This window comes from Odocoileus virginianus, chromosome 5, assembly GCF_023699985.2.
Source record: "Odocoileus virginianus isolate 20LAN1187 ecotype Illinois chromosome 5, Ovbor_1.2, whole genome shotgun sequence".
NCBI classification, from domain to species: domain Eukaryota; kingdom Metazoa; phylum Chordata; class Mammalia; order Artiodactyla; family Cervidae; genus Odocoileus; species Odocoileus virginianus.
In genome coordinates this window covers 12,192,004-12,217,756 of record NC_069678.1, presented here as the reverse complement: position 1 = coordinate 12,217,756, position 25,753 = coordinate 12,192,004, and the positions used below count along the sequence as shown (strand labels likewise).

The 25,753-nt window shown below is 36.1% G+C and overlaps 1 protein-coding gene across 7 annotated transcripts in view; it reads left to right on the top strand.

The window, feature by feature from the left end:
* ASH1L (ASH1 like histone lysine methyltransferase) overlaps positions 1-25,753 on the top strand; it is a 199,189-nt gene that overhangs the window by 6,043 nt on the left and 167,393 nt on the right. For 4 of the 7 annotated variants that reach the window (XM_020912393.2, XM_020912394.2, XM_020912388.2 and 1 more), the window contains one exon: positions 21,924-22,444. In XM_020912393.2, coding sequence (XP_020768052.2) covers positions 22,025-22,444 — 420 coding nt within the window. In that variant the 5' untranslated portion in view covers positions 21,924-22,024. Of the gene's footprint in view, positions 1-6,902; positions 7,057-13,089; positions 13,224-21,923; positions 22,445-25,753 lie in introns of those variants that run through there. The other 3 variants (XM_020912391.2, XM_070467467.1, XM_020912395.2) reach the window with 3 other exon arrangements.

Here is a 25,753-nt window from a genome sequence, read left to right as displayed (position 1 = left end):
GCAGTTTAAGGACGAACATGTGAATCCTAACAGGATTTAATGGAGAGAATTTAAAAGATTGTCTTTGAAAGAAAAACTGCCAGTTCTGACATTTGAGAAAATGGGAAAGTGAATTAATCATGTATAATCATTATTGAATGAACAGTGTTTTATATATATATATTTGAGGATACAAAGATAGGGAGATAAGAATTTCAATTAAGTAGATATTCTGTGTATACAATTGATAACTAAATAATAACACAGATTGGAAAGTTAAAGTTTAGATGCAGAAGCATATAAAGATGCAGACACAAGAAGAAAGAAGAGGAATCACCTTGAAACTGAAATTAGTTAGAGGTTTAAGTTAATTTTATTTTTCTGTGTTTGTTTAAGGGGGAAAAAAACCCTCAAATAAATGTAGAACAAGATCAGAGTTTAATTTTTTCTGTTCATTCATTCATTCTTCATTCAGCCAACTAACATTTTTTCAGTACTTAATCCATGCCTATTTATGTGATTAGGTGTTGGGAAAAAAGCTAGAAATTTTTTTTTTTTTTTTGGTTTGGTTTTTCTTTGAGGAGAGTTGTGAATCTAGTAAGAGGAACATCATGTTAATAAACATATTATATGATGTAATACCTTTCTTTCTCCGAGGTAGAGAGCAGAGCATTTTTAAGTCTGTGGGGAGAAAGGAAAGGCTAGGGGTGACTTCTCATCGGTGGGAAGAGACAGGTTTTAAAGGATAAATACAAGTTATTCAGAAGGGTATAGTTAGGGCATTCTAGGTAGAGAAAGATGATCTGCAAGGATATGAAGTGAATATAACAACAGAATGAGTTCAGGAGACTGTAATTTGAATTAGTATAGTACTTTCTACCATTCTCCTGTGATTTCCAGTGACTTCAGTACTAGATAAGGTTGGCACTTGTGCTTAGAGATCATAAAAAAAATAAAGATGAAACTATGTTCAATATACTCTACTTAGAGAAAATAGTGTATTGTTACAGTTCAAGGTAATTTTAACAAAGATAAAAATCAAGAAAATCATTCTTTTTAGTTAGAATTTTTTTATTGGAATATAATTGCTTTAAAATGTTCTGTTAGACAGGAACATGAATCAGCCATATGTATACATATATCCCTTCCCTCTTGAACCTCCCTTCCACCCCTCTGGGACATCAGAGAACACGAAGCTGAGTTCCCTGTGTTAAAACGCAGCTTCCCGCTAGCTATCTGCTTTACACATGGTAGTGGATATGTTAATACTACTGTCTCAATTCGTCACCCCTTCTTTCACCCTCTGTGTCCACAATTCTCTTCTCTATGTCTGCACCTCTATTCTTGCCCTGTCAATAGGTTCTTCAGTACCGTTTTTCTAGGTTCTGTATGTATATATTAATATACAATATTATATATTGTATGTAACAATATATATATGTATATTGTATATGTATTGTGATATATATGTATATTGGTTTTTCTCTTTTGGACTTAGAGAATTTTTACTAGAATACACCCCATTCCTCCAGCATTTTAGTTAATCAAGCCTTGTCTATAACAGGTATCCAGCCAAATAAAATAATAATTGCTTTTCATAATAATGAAGAAATCTGCCCATCTCCACACTGGTATATTTCTCCTTCATTTGTTGAAAATCTCAAATAGTGGTTAAGATTGTGGGCTCTTAAAATCAGATTGAGAGATTTCCCTGTGGTCCAGTGGTTCAGACTGTGTGCTTCCACTGTAGGTGACATGGGTTGGATCCCTGGTCAGGGAACTAAGATGCTGCAGCCGTGCAGTGCTAACAAAAAACTTACTTGTAACTTTTCACAAAATAATTATGGTCTTTGGTTTCCTTGACTGTAAAATGATAATTGTTGTTTTATTCACTAAGTCGTGTCTGATCCTTTTTTGACCCCATGGACAGTAGCCCCCCAGGCTCCTCTGTCCAAGGGAGTTCCCAGAAGGCAGAACACTGGAGTGGTATTTCCTTCACCAGGGGATCTTCCCAATCCAGGGACTGAACCCACGTCTCCTGCATTCCACTTAGATTCTTGACCCCTGAGCCACCAGGGAACCTCAACATGGTAATAATTCTTCTGCTAAAGGTTGTTGGAGGATTGTATGAGATAATATGTGTAAATGCTTAGCATAATTTATGTCATGTAGCAGGTGCAAAATACACATTTGCTGTTAATTTCTCTTCTTCATTTCCTGAAAAGAGAAATTTCTTGAGGAAAACAAATGACTTTCCTTATACATATTTTCTATAGGAGGTAAGAATATGAAAAATACATTTGTGAAAGTGTATATAAACACTTATTTACATATATACATATTTTTTCCTAATTCTTGGTTTGTCTTATTTTCCTTAAATGTGAACTCTACTTTCGTATTAATTTCAGGCTAGGCTTTTGCATTTGGCTTTATTTGGCTGCCTTATATCTTAGTTGTGGCATGCGAAATGTTCAATCTTCATTGTGGCATGGAGGATCTTTAGTTGTGGCATGCAAAATGTTCAATCTTCATTGTGGCATGGAGGATCTTTAGTTGTGGCATGCGGGATCTTTTTTTTTTAGTTGCGGCATGCAGAATCTTTAGTTGCGGCATGTGGGATCTATTAATAGTTCCCTGACAAGGGATGGAACCCAGGCCCCCTGCGTTGGGAGCATGGAGTCTTAACCACTGGACCACCAGGAAAGTCTCCTGCTTGGCTTCATCTTACCTTCTTCAAGGATTTGTTTCTAAAGTGAATAAGAATATATATTATTGTGTGAATATTTTGGGGTGGAGAACCTTAAGTCTTTGTACAGTGTTGGCTTTAGTTATGATAGTTCTCTTTTTAAAGCTGATCAGTATTTCCTTTTATTTTTTAGGAGCCCTTTGTAGTCTTCTAAAGCAGAACCCATCTGTTTTATTAAATCACCTCATTTGATTGAGAAAAAAGACCCAACATATAGTCATTGAGTGATTATTATGTGCCAGGCACTAGGATTCAGTGACAAACAAGGTTCTTGGGCATTTTTCTTTTCATTTTCTAGGACATAATCTTTCAGTATTGATGTAACATATTGCTACCATCATATTACATGTGGTTTAAGCAAAACTTGTTCTTAAGATATAATAGAGATTTCTGAAGAAGTGTCTTGGGATGTGATATTTTATGCCAGAGCAAATCAATTCTAGGAAAAAAAAATCTCTTAACTTTTGAGGAATCTTTATTGTCTCCTACGTTTTATACAGGGAGTCTGTTGGGCGGTTAGTCAACTCCTCTGCTCAGAGTCAAATAAAAAACAGCTTTCTGCTTCCTGTGCCTTCCAACAGAAGGCATTCAACAAGTATTGATTGTGTACATTTGGCCCTCTGTATCCATGGGTTCTGCATCTGCAGTTTTAACCAATCACAGATCAGCAACATTTGGGGGAAAAGAAATTCCAGAAAGTTCCAAAAAGCAAACATGAATTCGCCTCATGCCATCAGCTGTTTATATAGTGATTATATTGTAGTATTTATAGCTATTTACATAGCATTCACATTGTATTGTGAATGTATTGTAAGTAATCTAGAGATGCTTTAAAGTGTAGGGGAGGACATGCTCAGGTTATATGCAAATACTGTGCCATTTTATATAAGGGAGTTGAGTATCCCATGGGTTTTGGTATCTGTGAGGGGTCTTGCACCCAGCCACCTGCAGGTACCAAGAGAGGACTAAACTTTATGCCAATACTGTATTAAGCCACCCATTCTAGTATGCTTGCCTGGAGGATCCATGGATAGAGGAGCCTGGCTGTAGGGTTGCACAGAGTTGGACATGACTGAAGCAACTTAGCACATACTTAAGCCCAGGGGTTACAGCAGTGAATGTTGGTCAAAAATCACTGCCCTCATGGTGCTCACTTTCTAGTGAGTAGTAAGATATTTGTATAAGTAGATGTGATGTTATGGCATTTCGTGATAAGTGTTGTAAGAGAAATGTAAACAAGGTAAGAGGGTGAATGTTAGGTAGTATAGAGAAGTCCTTTGAGCTAATAGTGTTTGAACAGAAATGGGAACGATACAAAGGACCCCATGAATCTGTCTGAGGCATAAGTGCTGAGGCAGTAGTGTGTGTGGTGTGTTTAAGAAATAGGAACGAGATAGAACAGAGTGAACAATGTGGGGAAGAATAATAAAAAATAAGGAGAAGAGGTAGCCAGGGCCTAGATAATGTAGGGACTTTTAAGACTTGACTAAGTGTTTAGGTTTTATTCTGGATTTGATTGGAAGCTATAGAAAGGTTTTGAGTGGGGAGGTGACTTGGTCTAATATATACACTTTGAAAGGCGAGGGTGATGCAGTAGAGTGGTAAGTTATATGGCAGTTATAGTATTTGAGGCAAGAGATGGTTTGGAGTTGAACCTAAATTGTGATCAAGAAGATGGGTTTAAGATATATTTTGAAGATAGTAGTGATGATAACCTGTATTGGATGTGTGGTCTGAGAAAAAGAGTAAGTCAAGAATGACCCCAAAGATGGCCTTAACAGTTGGATGCCATGTACTGAGACGAGGAACACTGGCAGAAGCAAGTTACAGGAGTGGAGATGTTAAGAGTTTGGTTTGGATATATTGGCTTTGAGTTATCTATTAAGTGTTCCCAGTGGAGATACATTGAGTAGGCAGTTGGGTATATAAATCTTGAGGTTGGGATAAGTGTAAATGTGGGACTTGATCAGTGTAGAAATGCTTATTTACAGCCATGGGACTTCCTGAGATTACCTGGATAGTGAGTGCAAATAGAGAAGAGATGTTCCTGTATTGAGTTGTGGCGTATTCTTGACACTTAGTAAAACTGCCAGGGTTGAAAGAAAATTTTGATATTGCAATTTTAGGAATAATACTTTCCTAACTAAGAAAACCTAGCAAGTAATAACTAGTCAAGACATAGAGACAAAAATAAAATGGTTGAGAAACAAATTGCCATTCTTTTACCTGTTAAATAGCTCTTTGTGTCGCAGAACTCAGAACACTCATTTTATGTGAAATTAAGGGCAAGAATGCCTGTTTATACTTGATTACTCTGAAAAGATGGCCAGAATGGTTATTAGTTTCCTAGATGTCCATTGTGAGAGGCAACATGAGGTTAAACAAACAAGTACAAGTTTATAAAATAATGAATGAGGTATCAAAAGATGTTAAGGCTCCTACTCATTAATATGATACCCCTTTCTAGCTTTGAAAACTTAGAGTGAGATCAAGCGGTCTGCTAATTTCTTATTTAACTTGTCATTGGGCATTGTTAGACCTTCCTTTTTTTTTTTTTAGACCTTCCTTTTAAGAAGCTGGTTTTTCATCTGTGAACTTAGTCGACATCCTAGAATACATATATGTAACTATTTGGGGCTTAATAGCATTTAGGTTGACTTACTGCATTTTGCAGGTTTTTCTGGATGTGGGTGAGGATCTATTTAAATGTATTTGAGGTGTCAGAAATTGGAAGGAATAGAAATAAAAGGTGATAAAAGCAATCACAGTCTATAGATTTTGTTGTTGATAATTTGAAAACCTATCAGAAATCCTTTTAGCTAATACATGAAACGTATTCTCTTGCTTGAGCATATGACTTCACACTTGCCAATCTACCTCTACCATTAGGAAAATGAAGGGCCCATCTGTTGAATTGGCACTATGCCTAAAATGCTGCTAGTGTTGGACTTTGTCATTTCAGGAAAAGGTATTAATTCCAGAACATTGAGGGGAAACTTTTCTAGTAACAACATATTCCCTAGGGTTTATTTGATTGCTTGTTGGCTGTTTTATAGAAAGCACCTGAGAATTAAGGATCCATAATTTCTTTTTTCCTAAGTCAGAAACATCATTTGTATGTATTTCAGACCCAATTCTCTTCCGTATAAATGGCATCCTTAAGAAACATTACCAAAAATTTCCAGATAGTTAAAAGCATTCTTATTAAGTAGAATTGAGATGTTTAAAAGAGTAGTATGATTTGGGATTCAGATAAGCCCCCAAAAACATTTCTAGGTGAATCCATTCCACACAAAATCTAGAAACTCTACTTACTGAGACTTGGAACTAGGTGATTAAAAGTGGCGACCTCCAAGTTTCATGGGCATCCATTTTGTACCTTACCTGCAAAGCTGGCCTTAAAAACAGAGGATCATGACTCTTGGTGGTGGTGATGGTGGTAGTGGTTACGGACCCCATTTAGAGCGTAGTGAAACTTTCCTGACCTTTCCCCAAAAGTGCACATATGTGCATAAGATTTTTGGCATGTAATTTTGGGGGGGTTCTTGTGCAATTTTAATTGTAGGCCATTATACTTTGTTTCATAAGAATCTTAATTATGAATTGTTATGTAACAATAGTTGCATTCTTTGCCTGTTCTTTCAATAGGGATTGCATTTAAAGATGGAAATAAACTCATATGGTATCATGGTTGGATGGTGGTTTAAGTATATCTTTGCCAGACTGTCTGTTATCTGTCCACTTTCCTTTTCTCTTCACCACTTTGGTAATGCAGTAATTTCTGAGGAATGACTAGTTAAAGCAACATGCCAGTGTTAGAATGGCAAGCTGGATTTAAGAAAAGCAAGTGTCCAAAATTGGTAAAATGGCAGCAAAGTGATAACCATCTATCTGTGCCCCCCAAAGTGATAACCATCTATCTGTGCCCTACCCTGGATGGCTTCCACCTAAGTTCCCTAACTATATCCCATACACCCTGAAATGCATGCAGTTTCTGAATCCAAACCTGACTGAGTGCCTTGACAGGACATACTCTTTAGCACTGTTAGGATCCTGCCTACTTCTTTAGTTTTGTGTCTCACTGGGCCTCTTACCCTTGTGCTTCAGCTGTTTGGAACTGTCAGTCATTCCCACACACAATTCGTTTATATCTCCATGACTTTCATGTTCCTCCCAGTGCCTGGCTGCTTAGAGAACACCTACCCAACTTCTGAGACAAAGTTCAAGTTGATGCTCTGAAGCTTTACCTGGCCATCTCCCTTCTTTTGGTGAACAGTATGCACTCATTTCTCTTTGGCATATACCTAGGAGTGGAGTTGCTGGGCCACAGGGTAAGCATATTTTTATTTTTAGTAAATACAGTCAAACAGTTTTCTAAGTTGTATGACTTTATAACTTTATCAGGCTCGACATCTTCCCCAGTTTTTAGTGTTGCCATTCTTTTTAATTTTAGCCATTTTGGTGGGTAGTAGTATTTCATTGGTATTGCTTTGCATTTCACTGGTGAGGTTGAGCATCTTTTCATGTGTGTGTTGGACATTTGGGCATCCTCTTATGAAGTCCTGCTCTTAATATATATTCTGAATGCAATTCCTTTCTCAGATCTGTGCATTGCAGATATCATCCCATGTGTGACTTCCGTTTTCACCCTCTTGTTGGTGTCTTTTGATGAACAAAAGTTCTTATTTTTCGTGAAGTCCAATTTGTTTTCTTTTTCTGTTATAGATTGAAGAAGCATATAGTTGCGGGTAGAAGGAAATGGAGAATTACTTAATAGGCATAAAGTTTCAGTCAAGCAAGATGAATAAACTCTAGAGATTTATTGTACAGATTGTACATATAGTCAATAATAGTGTACACTTAAAAATTTGATAGATCTCATATTGTGTTCTTACCACAATAAGACAAAAGATAAAAGAGGTGTGTTCTAGGTGGTAGTCTTGAATGGAAACAAAAAGGAGAGGATTGTATTAAGAAAGTAGCACTTCAGAAATTTCCCTCAAGGTCCAGTGGTTAAGACTTTGTGCTTCCAGTGTGCCGGGTGCAGATTCAATCCCTGGTTGGGAACTAGGATCTCACATGCCTTGTGACAGAGCCAAAAGAGCTAGTCGGTATTAAGATAATAGAGTTAGAAAGTACATCCAAACGCTATTGGGTTAGATTTCTCGATTTTCTGTATATATGAACAAGACCTGAGAGGTGTGTGCATATGGTAGTGATGGTGGTGGTTTAGTTGCTAAGTCGTGTCTGACTCTTGGCAACCCTGTGGACTGTAGCCTGCCAGGCTTCTCTGTCCATGGGTTTTTACAGGCAAGAATATTATATATGGTAGCTATGTATATTTCAGTATATTTCAAATTTTTAAAAAATATGTTTTTGTTGGATTTGTGCTTAATTATAAAACTAATAAACTCTGTAATAGGTTTAGGAAAAAATATTTTTAAGTAATTTTTTCCCCTGTTTACTTTCAAATCTTTTTCCCTCAAGGTAACCAGTGGTATCAATTGGTGTATAATCATCCATTCATATTTGTTTCTTTGTGCATACAAATAAGTATGTTTTTTTCTACCCTTTACAAATATGAGATCATGCTTGCATTTTTACTTAAAAATAGCATATGTGGCTGTATATTTGTGTGTGTGTGTGTGTGTATATTTAACTGTGTGTGGCACATTAGAGACTGCTATAATAGCCTTTCATTGGTGCTTTTATTTTTCTATGATAGAAAATACTACTTTCCAAACTGATGGTGGCCACTAATGTCCCTTTCCCACCTTGCCAGTATTAGTTGATATCAGTCTTAAATTTCAACCAAAGTAATGAGTGAAAAATACCTTGTCTTAGTTTGCATCTGCCTGAGTACCAATGAGGTAGGTCATCTTCTGATGTCAATTGTTTGTGCATATCTCCTGTGTATCTTTTCTTTTGTTTTAGCTTGTAGAGATAACTTTGTGTGTTAGAGATATTAATCCTTTTTCATATTTATTATATCTTCTCCCAATTTGTCTTTGATTTTATTTACATCTTATGTTACAGGTATATAATGCTTTTATATAATCAAATCTGTCCGTATTTTCCTTTGTGGTTTCTAGTTTCCTGATTTGCTTTAAGGTTTCACAACCATAGGCTGCAGAAATAGTCACAGATACTCTTCAAGTACTTTTATTTTTACATATAACTCTTAATTAAATGTATGAGGAAATTATTCTTGTGTTTAAAGTGAGGAATGGATCTTTGTTTTCTCCAAATGGATAGCTAATTAAGTCAACATGCAGCGAACATATATCAAATAAAGTAACTTCTTGCCATATTGAAATGTTAACTCGGAAAGATTTTTTACAGGGACTTCCTGGTGGTTCAGTGGCTAAGACTCCACAATCCCAATGCAGGGGGCCTAGATTTGATCACTGGTCAAGGAATTAGATTGCACAGGTCACAGTTAAAGAACCTACATGCTGCAACAAAAATTGAAGATCCTGTGTGCTGCAACTGAGATCCGTTGCAACCAAAAAATAAATGTTCTATATGAGCCTGTAAATTTTTTTTTTTTTTAAGTTTTTACAGGATCACCACTAGTGTATTGTTTTTATGCAAAGCAGAAAGGGAATCCCTTCCACAAGACCCTTTATTTTGATCTGCCAGAAAAATGTTAATTAAGCTTTATTGAGGTATAATTTATTGACGTACTGTACAATTCACTAATTTGAAACATACAATTCAGTGATTTAGTATGTTCACATAGTTCTACACCCATCTCCACTGTCTATTTAAGAACATTATCTTGGTACCCACTAGCAGTCTCTTTCCAGTGCAGGTATTCCCCATTTACCCTAGCCCTAATTACCAGGGCTGTCAGTCCACTAATCTACTTTCTTTCTGTATGGATTTGTTTTTTTTGGACATTTCCTACAAATGGAACGTTACAGTGTTTCCTGTTGCTGGCTTCCTTCATTTAACATAGTGTTTTCAAACTTGATCTGTGTTATAACAGGGATCAGTATATCTGGCCTTCAGTATCCTTGGGTTTCACATCCTCACATTCAGCTAGCTGGATTGAAAATAGGTGGGAAAAAGTCCAGAAAGTTCCAAAAACCAGAATTTGAATTTTCTGCATGCAGCTATTTACACAGCATTCACGATATATTTACAACTATTTATGTAGCACTTACTCTGTGTAAGGAATGAGAAGCAATTTAGAGGTGATTTAAATGCATGTAGGTTATATGAAAATACTTTGCCATTTTATATAAAGGGCATCAGTATCTTTGGATTTTGGTATCGGGGGGGGGGGCGGTTTGAAGCCAATCCTCTACCTATACTGAGGGATGACTGTGTGCTATTTTTTAAATGAATAACATTTCATTGTATGGATAATGTTGCTGTGAATAGTTATGTAGAAGTTTTTGTGTAGATAAATATTTTCATTTCTCTTGGGTACACACACACACACACACCCCCTAACACACACACACACCTAACACACACACACACCTAAGAGTGAAATTGCAAGGTTATGTGGTAACTCTGTTTAGCCTTTTGAGTAACTGCCAGACTGTTTTCCAAAGCCACTGCACCATTTTACATTCCAACTCCAATTTTTCCACAGACAAGTTTTATGAAAAACAAATGTAAGATATTTACAAAGTAAATGGTGCCCTCTTGGAAGTGACTCTTGTTTAGTGTATAACCAAGTGGATTGGCCCTAAATTGACAGCCTTTAATCCTGGTCAAAGTGTAATAATTCGTTAATGAGCAAATCTTTCTGATGTTAACTCGTACTTCCCTCCTGTTGCTATTCTAGAATTCCCTAGGGATGGAGATCACTGTCCCTGCACATTCCTTGCAATCATGGACCCATCTCTCCTTTCTTAAAAACAGAAGTTATATATATTTGATCTTTGTTAACTTTATTAGGAAGAACTAAAGTAAGCTTTGATTAGATTATATTCCTGACAGACAGTTGATGAGTATAATTTTTTCCCCAGGATTAGCTTTGGGAATTCTTTCTGTGTGTATTTTACTTTTGTGGCTTACTAAGTATAATTTACATCTGCTATTTCACTTTCCTGTTCTAAGTTTCTGCAGTAATTTATTGGTATAATATAGTATTTCTTTGGTCATGAGAGACATTCTTTCCTCCCCGCTTAATGTTTCTGAAATTAGGAAATAACACAGCTGATAATTACATTTAATGTGGTAGTAGTATATAAAAAATTTTCCCCTAGAAATGTGGTCATTGATTCGTGAAACCTCTTAGAATCAGTAGCATCTTGGAATTTAAGAAATATCTACAGTATGTAAATATAAAAATAGCTAGATTTATTGCTGAATTGTACTGTTAGGAATTGCTGGTGATTGTCCCTATCTTTTAAATGAAGGGTTGTTTTGTAGTTGAGTAAAAAAACTTAGATTGTCCAGCTTTGTAGTTTATCTTGTGTAAATCATTTAGGAACACAGTTCAAATTTTGTTGGTATCTTCATGAAGATATTTTAGTTCTTTATGATTTCAGTGACTTATTTAATGTTTGTGATTCAGTGGTTTAATGTAAAATATCTTAAACCAATTAGGACACTGCTTATGCTTTTACTGGTAATATACATAGTGCTTGATTTTAGTTGTTAAGACAGTGTGAGAAGATTGAATAGTGTCTAAAGACAATTAAAATACCAATTCTTTAGTATTTTGATTTTCATTTTATCTGTTTTCTGTATACATGATTAAAATACAGTAATATTAGCATGTTTGTTTATTCAGTCACTAGGTATTTATTGAATATCTCTTATGGTCCAGGCACTTTACTAAGGCTAAAGCAGTGATAAGGCAGACAGGATTCTTAGTATTATGAAGCAAATGGTCTCATGTAGAATATGGATACTAAGCATGTAGCTTACTAGTATAAGTTGCTACAGGACTTACAGTGTGCTGTATGACCCTCTAAAAGGGCAGTCCCCCTGGGCTAGGGGTTTAGGAAGTGTCTGCCTGATGAACTGACCTTTAAGCTGAGATGGAAAGGATGAGTGGTAGTCGACCTAGAAGGGAGTGGAAGAGAGTTCTAGGCAGAGAGAACTATGTGTCCTTCTAGAGGGAGGAAGACAGAGACATTTGGGAAACTGAAAAGTTCTTAGAACACTTATAACTGTTTCTATGTCGTACATATATTACTGCTTTCAAGGGGTTTTATTTGCTCCTGCTCTGCTCACAGAAGAATGAGAAATGATGTGGTTAGAGTTAGGTAGAGGAAGATAATAATAACAAAAAAGTAAACACTGTGTGTGCGAGAAGTACTTTTGTAAGTACTTCTCAGAGACTAGTTCATTGAACCCCAAAAACAGTTTCTGTTCACAGATGAGACAACAGGGCCTTGCCCAGAATTAATCTGCTAGAACCTGGGATCTGAGCCTGTGCATTCTGGATCCAGTTTGTGTCCTTAAATACTGTACCATGTTGAAAATCTAAGTTACAAATTATGTTTAGGATTAGGGACTTTTATATCCAAAGATCAACATGAAAACTTAAAAGATTTTAAGCTAAGAAATGACATAATTAGATTATTTTTAGAAATCATCTTTCTTTTTTTTTTTTTTTCTTTATACTAACACATATATATGGGCTTTAGAAATCATCTTTCTGACTGTATCTTGGGGAAAAGACTGATGGAGAGCAAGATGAATATACAGAGAAGTTAGAAAGCCAGTATTATATTTTGGGTCAGAATTTTTTTTTTGGACAAGTCAGTGGCAGTGGAATTAGAATTATATGTAATCAAAATTTATATGGTTTTCACAAGTTTTAGTTGTTAGGTTGAGGAGTCAAGGATGATCTCCACATTTCTGGTAGTACTGTGATTACTTAGCCAATGTGATATATTCTAAAAAATGTTACGGTCATCTGTAAGAATTTCAAAGAGCATGAAACCCAAGACAAATTAAAATGCATAATGAACTATAAATTTGTAAAAGCCTCATATAGTTAATTTGTATCTGGTTTTGAATGTTGAGATATAAAGTAATGATTACAGTCTCTTAACTGTTTAGTAAAGACCACAGAGGAGCATGAAAATTTATTATAGATGAGTTAAGCAAGATTTTACTTATTTTAAGCTAAAAATCTGCAAACATTGTTTAGTATGCAGTGTGGTAATTTTAAACGTGTACATATCTAAAAAGGGAAAAAAAAATATTGTTTTTACATATTAAGGAAAGTTAATAAGATAAATTACTTTTCTTACCAAGTTAAAACAAAAACTTATAAAAATGCCTTTTACTTTATATTCATATGTTATAGTAGCTTCCCTGATGGCTCACTTCGTAAAGAGTTTGCCTGTAATACAGGAAACTGAGGTTCGATCCCTGGATCAGGAAGATCCCCTGGAGAAGGAAATGGCAATCCGCTCTAGTATTCTTACCTGGGAAATCCCATGGACAGAGGAGCCTGGCTGGCTACAGTCCAAAAGGTCATAAGAGTTGGACATGACTTAGTGACTAAACCACTACCACTGTATGTATCATGTACATATATTTTTATCTGCCTGCTTGATCTTTCTATGTAAATGTTTCACAGGCATCTAAGATTTAAGATATTTATTACTGAACTCTTGATCTCACGTTTCTCATCCTGGCAAACAGTTTATAGAATGTTAGCCCCATGAGGGCAGGATTTTTGTTATGCTTTTTGCAAGGTTATACAAATTTTTGTTACATAGTGAGCACTTAGTAAATATTTGTTGAAGGAGTGTCTAAATGGTATACCACCATAGAATTCTGTAGTTGCTTAAGTCTTCATATTTCCTTTCCCTCCTCCTCCTCCTTATTGACAAATCATTTCAGTTATACCTCTAAAATATCTCTTAATTCATCAATTTAAAAAAATTTTTCAGTGCTACTGCCTTAATATGTCAATTTTATGATTGTTATTTCATAATCAACTCTTACTGTCTTTCTGATTATTCTTCCATAGCAACCAGAGGCGTTTTCTTAACAATGTAAATTGTATCTTGTTACTCCTTACTCAGAGCCTTTCTTTGCATTCCATATCTTTCACACAGACTAAAAAGGCCTTCTGCAAGCTATTTTTACTTATCTTTCCATTTTCGTTTTGTACTGTTTTCCCTTTGGTTTACCTTTACAATATCAGGGAGTTTTTACACACACCATTCCCCTATTTTTGGATTATTTTCACCTCCATATTTTGCCTGGCTAATCCCTGCTCATACTGGGTCTCAGCTTATAGTTACATGTTTTTCTAAGATGTATTTCCTATCCTTCCAAGTTTCCTTGATATACTACTTTAAATAGTAGTACCTTCATGTTTATTAGAAGTTAAATATATTTATATGATTAGTCATTCATTGGTCTTCACCTCTAAAATTTAAGGTTCATGACACCAAGGACCATATTTGTATTACTTATGACTATCTACTGTAGATGTCACAATCCTCAAAACATGTTTAGAGACTCTGAAAGTATTTATTGAATGGATGAAGGATTTAAAGAAAATGATAGAATGGTTAGAGAGGTAGTTGGAGAGCCAGTAGAATGTGTGATCATAACAGCCAGGTGAGAGTTTCAAATAGCAAATGTAGCAGAGAGGAGTGATAAGATCAGGACTAAACATGATCTTTGAAGAAGGAAATGGCAACCCATTCCAGTATTCCTGCCTGGAGAATTCTGTGGACAGAGGCGCTTGACAGGCTGTGGTCCATGCGGTCGCCAAGAGTCAGACACGACTAAGTGACTTAACATTAAACATGATCTTTGGGAGGCAATATAACATAGTGTTCAAGTTGAGCCAGACAGACCTAGACTCTACCTTTTAATGACTATTAACAAAGAGTCGGATACAACTGAATTGACTTAGCACACAAACAGGCACACCTGTTTTTTCATCTCTTAAAAAGAGGGTAATAATAGTAACTGCCTCATAGTTGATTGTGAGGCTTAAATAAAATAATCTATATAAAACTTATAGCATAGCGCTTTGCATGTATTAAGAGTTTGGTGAAATTTAGGTCTTTTTATTATTTTTAAATTGCTAATGCTAAGCCCACTGTAAGGACTCAATATTTGTAGTACTTAGAAAATACATATAGCTGACCCTTGAACAAAATGGGGATTAGGGGCCTGCCCCTCCAAGTGGTCAAAAATCCACGGAGCCGGCTCTTTGTATATGCAGTTCCTCCACATCTGTGGATTCAGCCAACTGTAAATCACATTTACAGTTGTATACTGTACTGCAGTATATACTGTTGAAAAAAATCTTTAAGTAGACCTGTGCAGTTCAAACTCTTGTTCAAGGGTCACCTGTAATTAGTAATTTTCTAAAAACTTTGTTTACAGATAAAATGATCTGGGAAAAGGAACTTCATGCATATATTTAATGTTGTTTCTTCTTGAATTTGGGCTAGACGTTTTTGGATTGTTTCAGTGGTGTGAAAATATAAACCCCAACGTTGCATATTAGATGAATGTTGAATTTGCCTGTTTGAGCATGAATGAAGACATTCTAGCATTCTTAGTTCTCTGTTTCTCCTTGAAACTGTGTTTTAAATTGAATATATTATAGTAAGAACCAAAATAAATTGTGTAACAATATGGAATCCTTGCCCTGAGATGGAAAACCTAGGTTGTATAGATACATCTTTCCAAAAGCTGAAAAAATATCATTCACAAAGAGCATTGCTTTAAAAGTTCAAAAACAACATTCTGGCAGCTGTTGTAGGGACTGCTTTTCAAGCAGTTTACGTTTAGCAGATAAAAAGCATTCTTTGTTGTGAAGTATCTTCAGAACTTGGATTTGTTTTTACTAGACACACTTAAATTTGGTATGTGGAGTTTGCCAGTCATGATTTTCCAGTCTTCCTAAATGGATTCACAAAATATGCCCTTAGGATTTTCTTTTTTCCTCCTTGATGAAGTTAAGAAAACATAATATCTCTCTATTCTTACATACATTTCTAGGGTAGTGGTCAGTATTTTCAAATTAAATTTCTTTTCCATTTATTGCTGTTATGTTAATAACACCAGTTATTATGTCACTTGGTTTCAGTTTTTTCTGTTTTTAAAATGAACAGAGTCATGTTCTCCAAACCCTTCTCTGGAATGTTTTGGAAATAAGTGCTGGTAAAAAATGCTTTTGAGTTCTTTGGAAGAAATACAGGAATTCTACTTTATATTTGTAAATGTATGTTAAAACTTCTGGTATTCTTTCATTATGAAAATTTAAAAATGTTGGGAAAATGTGTATACTTTTGAGTAGTGAGTGTAAAAGCAGTTGTTTTTGAATAACTTATTATTTGTTTTTATTTCTAAAAGAATTTCTTTTTATAACTAACAGTAAGATATTTGGCAGGCCCATCAGTTCACCATTAGTAAAACGAAACCCTGGATTGGCAGTAGAATTTAAGAAATAAGAAAGAAAGAGGAGGGGAAAGAATAGAAAAGGAACAAGTTGAAGCCAATAAGATGTAACCCACATAAGGCATGGAATTAATTGAAATATTTATTGAACACTACCTATGTGCCAGGTACTGTTGTTGATGCTGGAATACTCCATTGAACTAAACTGACAAAAATCCATTTCCATGTGGACTTTACATTCCCACGGAAGGGTGTAGACAATAAATAAATACATTGTACACCAGATGGTGAGAAAAGCGCAGGAGAAATAAAACAGGATAGAGTGTGAGAAGATGTGGGCTGGGTGTTTTCTGTTTTGTAGGCAAAGACATAATAAAAATGACAGTGCAAATCATGCCGTGATCTGGGGAAAGGGTGTTCTTTTCAGGTAGAATAAGTGCAAAGGCCCTGAGTTAGGAGTATTTTGTCTTTGAAAAACAGAAGAATTACTTGTGTCCCCACCTCCTTGGAATTAAACAGGAAAAGTGGTAGGAGAAGAGGGAGTAGAAGAAGAGAAGTAGAGGAGATTGTAGGGCATTTAGACCATTGTGAGGACTTGAAGCTTTTGCTTAGAGTGAGATGGGAAGTCATTGAAAGGATTTTTCAGTGGAGGAGTGACATGGTATGATACAGCCTTTAAAGGAATTACCATGCTGTTGAAAAGGCTCTAAAGAGATACAAAGGCTGAAGCAAGGAGCCAGTTAGGATGTTACTGAATAGTCCAGGTCCGATATTATCAGTTGGATTTGATACGTAGCTGTCGAATTAGTGAGAAATAGGTTCTGCATGTATTTTGAAGGTGGTGATGGTGGTGGTTTAGTCACTAAGTCGTGTCCAACTCTTGTGACCCCATGGACTGTAGCCTGCCAGGCTCCTCTGTCCATGGGAATTCTCCAGGCAAGAATATTGAAGTGAGTCACCATTTCCTTCTCCAGGGAATTTGAAGATAAAGTAGGTTTTTCTGACCAAGTGGACATATGGGGCATTTAAAAAAGGAGGGAATCACAGATGATTAAAATTTTTTGGTCTTAATATTTCTGGTTGGAGTTGCATTTATTGAGATGAGTAAACCTGTGGGAAGAACAGATTTGAGGGGCTCAGAAAAGGCAAATTGACTTTGAACATGTTAAGCTTGAAGTGCCTAATTATTAATTACATAGTCAGTGTGTCAAGTGGCATTTAGATAATATGCATTTAGAGTTCCAGAAGGAGTCTCAGCTGGTCTCTATCTGAAGATAGAAATTTTTGAATCATCCATGTTAGATGGAATTTAAATTTAAAAGACTGGGTTTTCCTGGTGCCTCAGTGATAAAGAATCCCTCTACAACACAGGAGACACGGATTCAATGCCTGAGTCAGGAAGATCCCCTGGAGAAGGAAATGGCAACCCACTCCAGTATTCTCGCTTGGGAAATCCCATGGACAGAGGAGCCTGGAAGGCTATAGTCCATCAGATGGAAAGAGTCGGGCATGACTTACTGACTAAACCACTACCACCAAGTTCAGTAGACTGAATCTGGTGATTTAAGAAGTGAATGTAAATAGAAAAGAAAAGGCATACCCTGGGCCACTCCAGTGTTTAGAGTTAAGGGAGAAAAGGAAGAACTGGCAACAAAGACTCCTTAATCACACACTTTATTAATTGTGCATTAAAGTATATGCCTGTTCGCAGAAATTGTGATAATTAAGACCAAAATGGATTCAGATCAGGTCAGGTCACATTTTCTCACTTAGAGTATTATGAAAAAACTTTTAATTTTTTCAGAGTTCTGAATTTCAGGATGTGAACACATCATTAACACAGATATTAAGAGGAGGTGGCAAGAATACACAGAACTATACAAAAAAGATCTTCACGACCCAGATAATCATGATAGTGTGATCACTCACCTAGAGCCAGACATCCTGGAATGTGAAGTCAAGTGGGCCTTAGGAAGCATCACTACAAGCGAAGCTAGTGGAGGTGTTGGAATTCCAGTTGAGCTATTTCAAATCCTAAAAGATGATGCTGTGAAAGGCTGCTCTCAGTATGCCAGCAGATTTGGAAAACTCAGCAGTGGCCACAGGACTGGAAAAGGTCAGTTTTCATTCCAATCCCAAAGAAAGGCAATGCCACAGAATGTTCAAACTACAGCACAATTGCACTCATCTCACATGCTAGTAAAGTAATGCTCAAAATTCTCCAAGCCAGGCTTCAGCAGTATGTGAACTGTGAACTTCCAGATGTTCCAGCTGGTTTCAGAAAAGTCAGAGGAACCAGCAGTCAAATTTCCAACATTTGCTGGATCATCGAAAAAGCAAGAGAGTTCCAGAAAAACATCTATTTCTGCTTTATTGACTATGCCAAAGCCTTTGACTGTGTGGATCACAATAAACTGTGGAAAATCTTGAAGAGATGGAAATGCCAGACCACCTGACCTGCCTCTTGAGAAATCTGTATGCAGGTCAGGAAGCAACAGTTAGAACTGGACATGGAACAACAGACTGGTTCCAAATAGGAAAAGAGTACGTCAAGGCTGTATATTGTCACTGAGCTTATTTAACTTATATGCAGAGTACATCATGGGAAACGCTGGGCTAGATGAAGCACAAGCTGGAATCAGATTGCTGGGAGAAATATCAGTAACCTCAATTATGCAGATGACACCACCTTTAGAGCAGAAAGTGAAGAAGAACTAAAGAACCTCTTGATGAAAGTGAAAGAGGAGAGTGAAAAAGTTGGCTTAAAGCTCAACATTCAGAAAACTAAGATCATGGCATCTGGTCCCATCACTTCATGGGAAATAGATGGGGAAACAGTGGCTGATTTAATTTTTCTGGGCTCCAAAATCACTGCAGATGGTGATTGCAGCCATGAAATTAAAAGACTCTTACTCCTTGGAAGGAAAGTTATGACCAACCTAGACAGCATATTAAAAAGCAGATTGGAAAGAAGGGACAGCAGAAAACTGCTTAGAGAGTTGTTTTAACCAACCCTCTTCCTCCCTGTCATTGTACTGTAACAGGACAGAAGAAATAATGGGGTTATGTGGAATTTTTAAAAGTTAAATGGAAAACCATAGACAATTACTGTAGACATGATAAAAGAAACATTTGTACGTTCTTAGACTCGAAGTTTGATAAAAGTACCTTTTCATGTGGCAACAGTTGTGTTGATTGGCTAGGTTTCTCCCATGTGTTTTATACAAAAATGGAATTGATAAAAACCATTTTTTAAAAAAAAATAGCTTGTCTCAAAGCTAAAAAAAAAAAAAAGCAGAGACATTACTTTGCCAACAAAGGTCTGTCTAGTCAAGGCTATGGTTTTTCCAGTGGTCATGTATGAATGTGAGAGTTGGACGATAAGGAAAGCTGAGCACCGAAGAATTGACGCTTTTGAACTGTGGTGTTGGAGAAGACCCTTAAGAGTCCCTTGGACTGCAAAGAGATCTAACTAGTTCATCCTAAAGGAGATCAGTCCTGGGTGTTCATTGGAAGGACTGATGCTGAAGCTGAAACTCCAATACTTTGGCCACCTGATGCAAAGAGCCGACTCATTTGAAAAGACCCTGATGCTGGAAGGGGTTGGGGACAGGAGGAGAAGGGAACAACAGAGGATGAGATGGTTGGATGGCACCACCGACTCGATGGAGATGAGTTTGAGTAGACTCCCAGAGTTGGTGATGGGCAGGGAGGCTTGGTGTGCTGTTGTCCATGGGGTCACAAAGAGTTGGACATGACTGAGCAACTGAACTGAACACATCATGGAAAAAATAGAAAGCACACGGCACTGAAGAGAAATGAACACGATTTGTTAGGGACAGTAAAAAAAACAAAAAGCAGAATTGACTAAATCATAGAGGGTGTGTTTTAGGAAGTAAGAATAGACAAGTTTGAATAGTTAGAGACAGATTATAAAGAGCCTTAAATGCCATTGTGAAGTGTTAATATATAAAATGGTAGACAGCAAGAATTGTCATGTATAAATATCTTGAAAATTACTCTTTCAACTGTTTGTGTGAATGAGTAGAATAGGATCACACTTCATTCAGTTGCCAGTATTTGTTGAGTAACTACTTAAAATGCTGCTAGTACTACTAATAAAATTGTTGGCACCTTCTACTGAGCCTTGCTGTAATAGGCCAGTCATTGGGCTATGCATTCTGTTTACATTTCTTGTGTGTGTTTTAAAAGTTATATGATACTTGCTTTGAAAGTCCTACAATCTCATTGAAAAGAAAAGTCTTAAGGCACATAGTTTAAACTATATTCTACTTCATGTGCTAAATTGCTCAGTTGTGTCCAACTCTTTGCGACCCTGTGGACTGTAGCTCACCAAGCTCCTCTGTTCATGGGATTTTCCAGGCAGGGATACTGGAATGGGTTGCCATGCCCTCCTCCTGGGGATCTTTCAAATCCTGGGATCTAGCCTGGGTCTCTTACGTTTCCTGCTTTGGCAGGCAGGTTCTTTACCAGTCGTGCCACTTGGGGATCCCGTTCTACTTCATAAATGGAACTTTCTAAGGGATGTGAAGTGGAAGTCACTCACTCGTGTCTGACTCCTTGTGACCCCATGGACTGTAGCCTGCTAGGCTCCTCTGTCCATGGAATTCTCCAGGACAGAACACTGGAGTGGGTACCATTCCCTTCTCCACGGGATCTTCCCAACCCAGGGATTGAACCCAGGTCTCCCTCATTGCAGATTGATTTTTTACCATCTGAGCCACCAGGGAAGCCCCTTCTAAGGGATAGGATGTTCTTTTTTTCCCCCAGATGCAAGTCTTGGATCATATATTCAGATACATGCTTGAAAGAAAAACTAGCTTGTCAGTCCTCAAGAATAGTGAATTACTTTGGTTTTATATTCAATAGTCATTATGTATTTATATGGTTTCTTGAGAATCTTTTTTTAAAAGGGGTTGCTGTGTGTAGATTATTCAGATTCTCTGGGAAGGTGTACCAGCTATTGTAAAACAATAAATATGCATTCTGGGTTTTTTGTTTTTTTGCATTCTTGTTTTAAAATATTTTATGGATTTGGGAGATTAAATTGTAACAACTGACTTTGCTATTAGGAAAACTTTTGAAAATATACTCCTGGATTTTAGAATTTTTATAGCAGTTGTTTTAAATAATTTATACAGTTATTTAATGTTTGTCTTTCTCACTAGGTATAATGCTTACAAATTTAGGAACTGGATTTGTTTTTTACAATACTTTAATTTCCAGGGTGTTGCCTAGTGCCTGGCACATGACAATTGTTTAGAAATATTTTTTAAGGAATGAATTCATGTGTATATGGATTCAGAGTTGAATAGTAAACCAGCATTAGAGATAATTCCAGCCCAAGAATCTTAACCCGGAAAACTTACCACCTCTTAATAAATAAGATTGGAGTGCTGAAACTAGCCCAAAATATGATTCTTTACCTTGAGTGAAATTGATTTTATTTAACTAAAATGTAAGAAATATATTCCTTTGAAACTGAGGCATGTTGAAATATATATTATTTTTATCTTAGACTGTGTTTGCTTGACTGTCAGTTGCAAAGCTTGTTGGTTGAATTTTAACAGTGGTTCTTAAACATTGATTTGCACCATACTATTGCAGCTTGTTTATAATATCTGGAGAATAATAGATGTATTCTGAAATATAAATTTATTTGTAACTAGGGGAATTTAACCATTTTGAACTGCATTTTGATCCGTTTTAACTGCGATTTTGGGTTCTTCCTGTCGTTCTTATCTCCTCTCTATACCCATTTCTTGTGTTAATCAATAATTGCCTCTGTTCTGATAAATTTTTGTTATGGTCTATCCTGCAGAGAAAGAGATGCTGGTTGCAAGTTTTGGAGAACCCTGTTTTTTATGGAACTCAATTCTATAAAATTTTCAAAAGATTCCTTGGCAATAACATACACTTGTGATGGACCCTAGAAATACTGCTATGTTAGGATTGGGTTCTGATTCCGAAGGATTTTCAAGAAAGAGTCCCTCTGTCATCAGTACGGGCACGCTGGTCAGCAAGAGAGAAGTAGAGCTAGAGAACAACACAAAGGAAGAAGACGACCTTCGCAAGTGGAATCGGGAAAGAAACATTGAAGCAGGGAAGGATGATGGTTTAACTGATGCACAGCAACAGTTTTCAGTGAAAGAAACAAACTTTACAGAAGGAAATTTAAAATTGAAAATTGGCCTTCAGGCTAAGAGAACTAAAAAACCTCCAAAGAACCTGGAGAACTATGTATGTCGACCTGCCATAAAAACAACCATCAAGCACCCAAGGAAAGCACTTAAAAGTGGGAAGATGACGGATGAAAGGAGTGAACACTGTCCTTCAAAGCGGGTAAGTAGAAGTCCTGACAGTATATGATCATTAACACTATTTGGACTGATGCTAATTTTTATCGAACCTACGTACATATTTCAGGAATTTTTATTTTAATCTTTATGTTATTTCTACATAGTCTATTTTGGGAGCCTCAGACAGATTTTGAGGCTTGTAAGAGATGCAGGTCGTAGTATAACTATGCATGTATTTGAATTTGTAAAACTATGGCAAATATTTTAAATGGGGTATATCCAGATTGCTGCTCCTACATGGCCAAGTGAAAGGAATATTGAATTTTTAGTTAGAAAACCTAGACTTGAATCTTGCCCTCATACTTACTAACAATATGATGATAGACAAATTATTAATAATAGAGAAGAAACTGACACTCAAAGATATTAAATGATTATACCACCTACCTTTCAGGATGGTTCTATTCTTGCTGACCTCAAGAATTTTCTAAAGATGAATTTGAAAAGTTTTTTACCTGGACCTTTTTATTTGAAACAGTGTTAGAGCTTGTTTTGCACAGCTGATTTTTAAAGGGCTTCATGATGATTGTCTTTAGTAATCTTTCTATAGTATTTTTTAAAATAGTGCTAATGATGAGGTTTTGTACCAAAAAGATTGCACCCACAATATGTACTTATTTTTAATGTTTAAGTAGTTCATATCCTGCTTATGTTGTTTATAGCAGAATATAGTTTTTGGTTCCTGAGGAAAGCTATCTGTATACTCACAAAATTGTTGGTAATGAGTATGTGCTTATTCTTCCAACAGTTACTTTAACATAGCATGTTGACTATGTTACTACCCTCTAAATTAGTTCTTCATAAATAATGGGAAGAGCATGAATTACGGAGTCAGAAACAAATTCAAATCCTGGCTTAATAACTGCACACTTACTGAGCTGTGTTTTTTCATTTATAACATGGAACTGTTTATGCCTATAGTAAATGGATATATAAAGAATTAAATTTCGATAAACAAGACTTGGAAACAACCCAAGTGCCCATCAACAAACAGTTGACTTAAGAAGATGTGGTGTCTCTGTATATGTGCATATATGTATGTATATGGAATATTAGCCATAAAAAGAATGAAATATTGCCATTTGCAGCAACATGGATAGAGCTGGAGAATATTATAGTTAGTAAAATAAGTCAGAGAAAGACAAATATTGTATGATGTTACTTAAATGTGGAATCTAAAAATAATGTAAATGAATCTTTATAGAAAACAGAAACAGACTTACAGAAAACAAATTTATGGTTATCAAAGGGGAGAAAGGGATGGAAAGACAAATTAGGAGTATAATCAAGAATTGTACATGAAGTAGATATGCAGTATGGATTTACTGTGTAGAGCAGGAAATTACGTTCAGTACGTTATGATAACCTATAATGGAATATAATCTGAGAAAAACGCTGAATCCCTTTGCTATACACCTCAAATGAACACAATATTGTAAGTCAGCTTTACTTCAATTTTAAAAAATAATTGCATTTGTATATAGTATTTAATATGAGGTAAATTCTTGTAGGTGTTCTATTCTCCCTTTTTACAGCCTAAGATATGGCTTTATAACCTGGGATCTCTGGAAAGGTTTGGTTTTTTATGGTTGCTCTCGGACTGTGATAATCTGTGAAGAATTTTGTGTTCATTTTGATGCATTTTTACATAGCTCTTAGCAGCTTTACTAAGGGTTTCATGACTCCAAAGAGACTGAGCCTCAGTGGCTCAGGAGAGAAAGTTAGACTGTTGTGAGGCATGTTGGTAGTCTAAGAAAGCTTGTGGAGCGGAGGTGGGGGGAGAGGGAGTTGTTTTATTTATTTTAAAGCAAGGCTTACCAAAACAGTTCCCCCCCGATTCTTTAGAAGTAGTTGGGTTTTTGTTAGTGCTGATTTTAAAGCAAATTTAGGCCTTAGATTTCTAGTAAAAACATAGAAATACAGATCATATATTTTATTTCTTAATAGAAGTTTTCTTTTGGCAGTGTTCAGAGGGCAAAAATAATTGCCCTGTGAAAAAATGTTTTGCCAGAATGATTGCTGTTTATGTAAATTTTTTTGGTGGGGGGGGCTGTGCTGGCTCTTCATTGCTGCGCACAGGCCTCTCATTGTGGTGGCTTCTCTTGTTGCAGAGCTAGGGCTCTAGGGTGCATGGGCTGCAACAGTTGTGGCACCTGGGCTCAGTAGTCACTGCGCCTGGGTTTCTAGAGCACAGGCGCAGTAATTGTGGCACATGGCCTTAGTTGCCCCATGACATCTAGGATCCTCTGGGATCAGGGATCAAACTCTTTATGGCCTGCATGGACAGGTGGATTCTTTACCATTGACCACCAGAGAAGCCCAGTTTATATAATGGCAAAATATAATGGTTCAGTACCTTAAGTGAAATTTTCCCTTTCTCAAATTATGTGACATATTGTTAAATTTACAGTAGTTGACTCATGGACCCTATTATTTAGAGCAATCCAAATATGTCATTTACTTTTTTTAAAATTTTAATTCAAAATTTAGGAATTGTCACATTAATAACTAAAGTTTAAAGTTTAGTTCATTCCTTTGAGAAGTATTAGATACTTTCTGTATCTTTTAGTTAAAGTTGTAGAAGTTGTAGATTTTAAGGGTCCTATTTTTTTTAATGTATTTTCCCCCAGTTTTATTGTGACAAGATTTGACATACAGCACAGTGTACAGTTTAATATGTATTTGGTTTATTTTTAATTACTTTTGAGATTTATCTTTCTATATTACATTTTGGCAAAATTAAAACATTTTGCAATGTTCAGTGTTGGCAAGAACATACGGGAAACAAGTACTCTCAGGCACTGTTGGTGGAGAGTGTATTGATACTGTACTTTTTCAGAGCAGGTTGCTTGTATCTGTGACAATTTAAAATGGACAGTTCCTTGATTCCACAGGTGTCACTTCTAAGAAACTATCTTACAGAATACTTGTGAGTGTATAGCAAGATACATGTGTAAAGTATTTATTAGCAGTATAGATTCCTGATCCCTTCTTAGTGGTTCTGACTCAATATGTCATTAAAAATGTCTTTATTGAGGTATAATTCATGTATCATACCATCCACCCATTTAAACTGTACAGTTTGTGGTTTTATTATTGATATATAACATTATTAATTTTTAAAAGTTGTAAAATATGTTAATATAGAATTTGCCATTTTGGTCATTTTTAAGTGTAAATTCAGTGTCACTAATTCCATTCACAGTGTTGTGCAACCATCCTCACTGTCTCTTTCCAAAACCATCTCATCATACCAAATAGAAACTCTGTAACCATTAAATAATAACTGTAT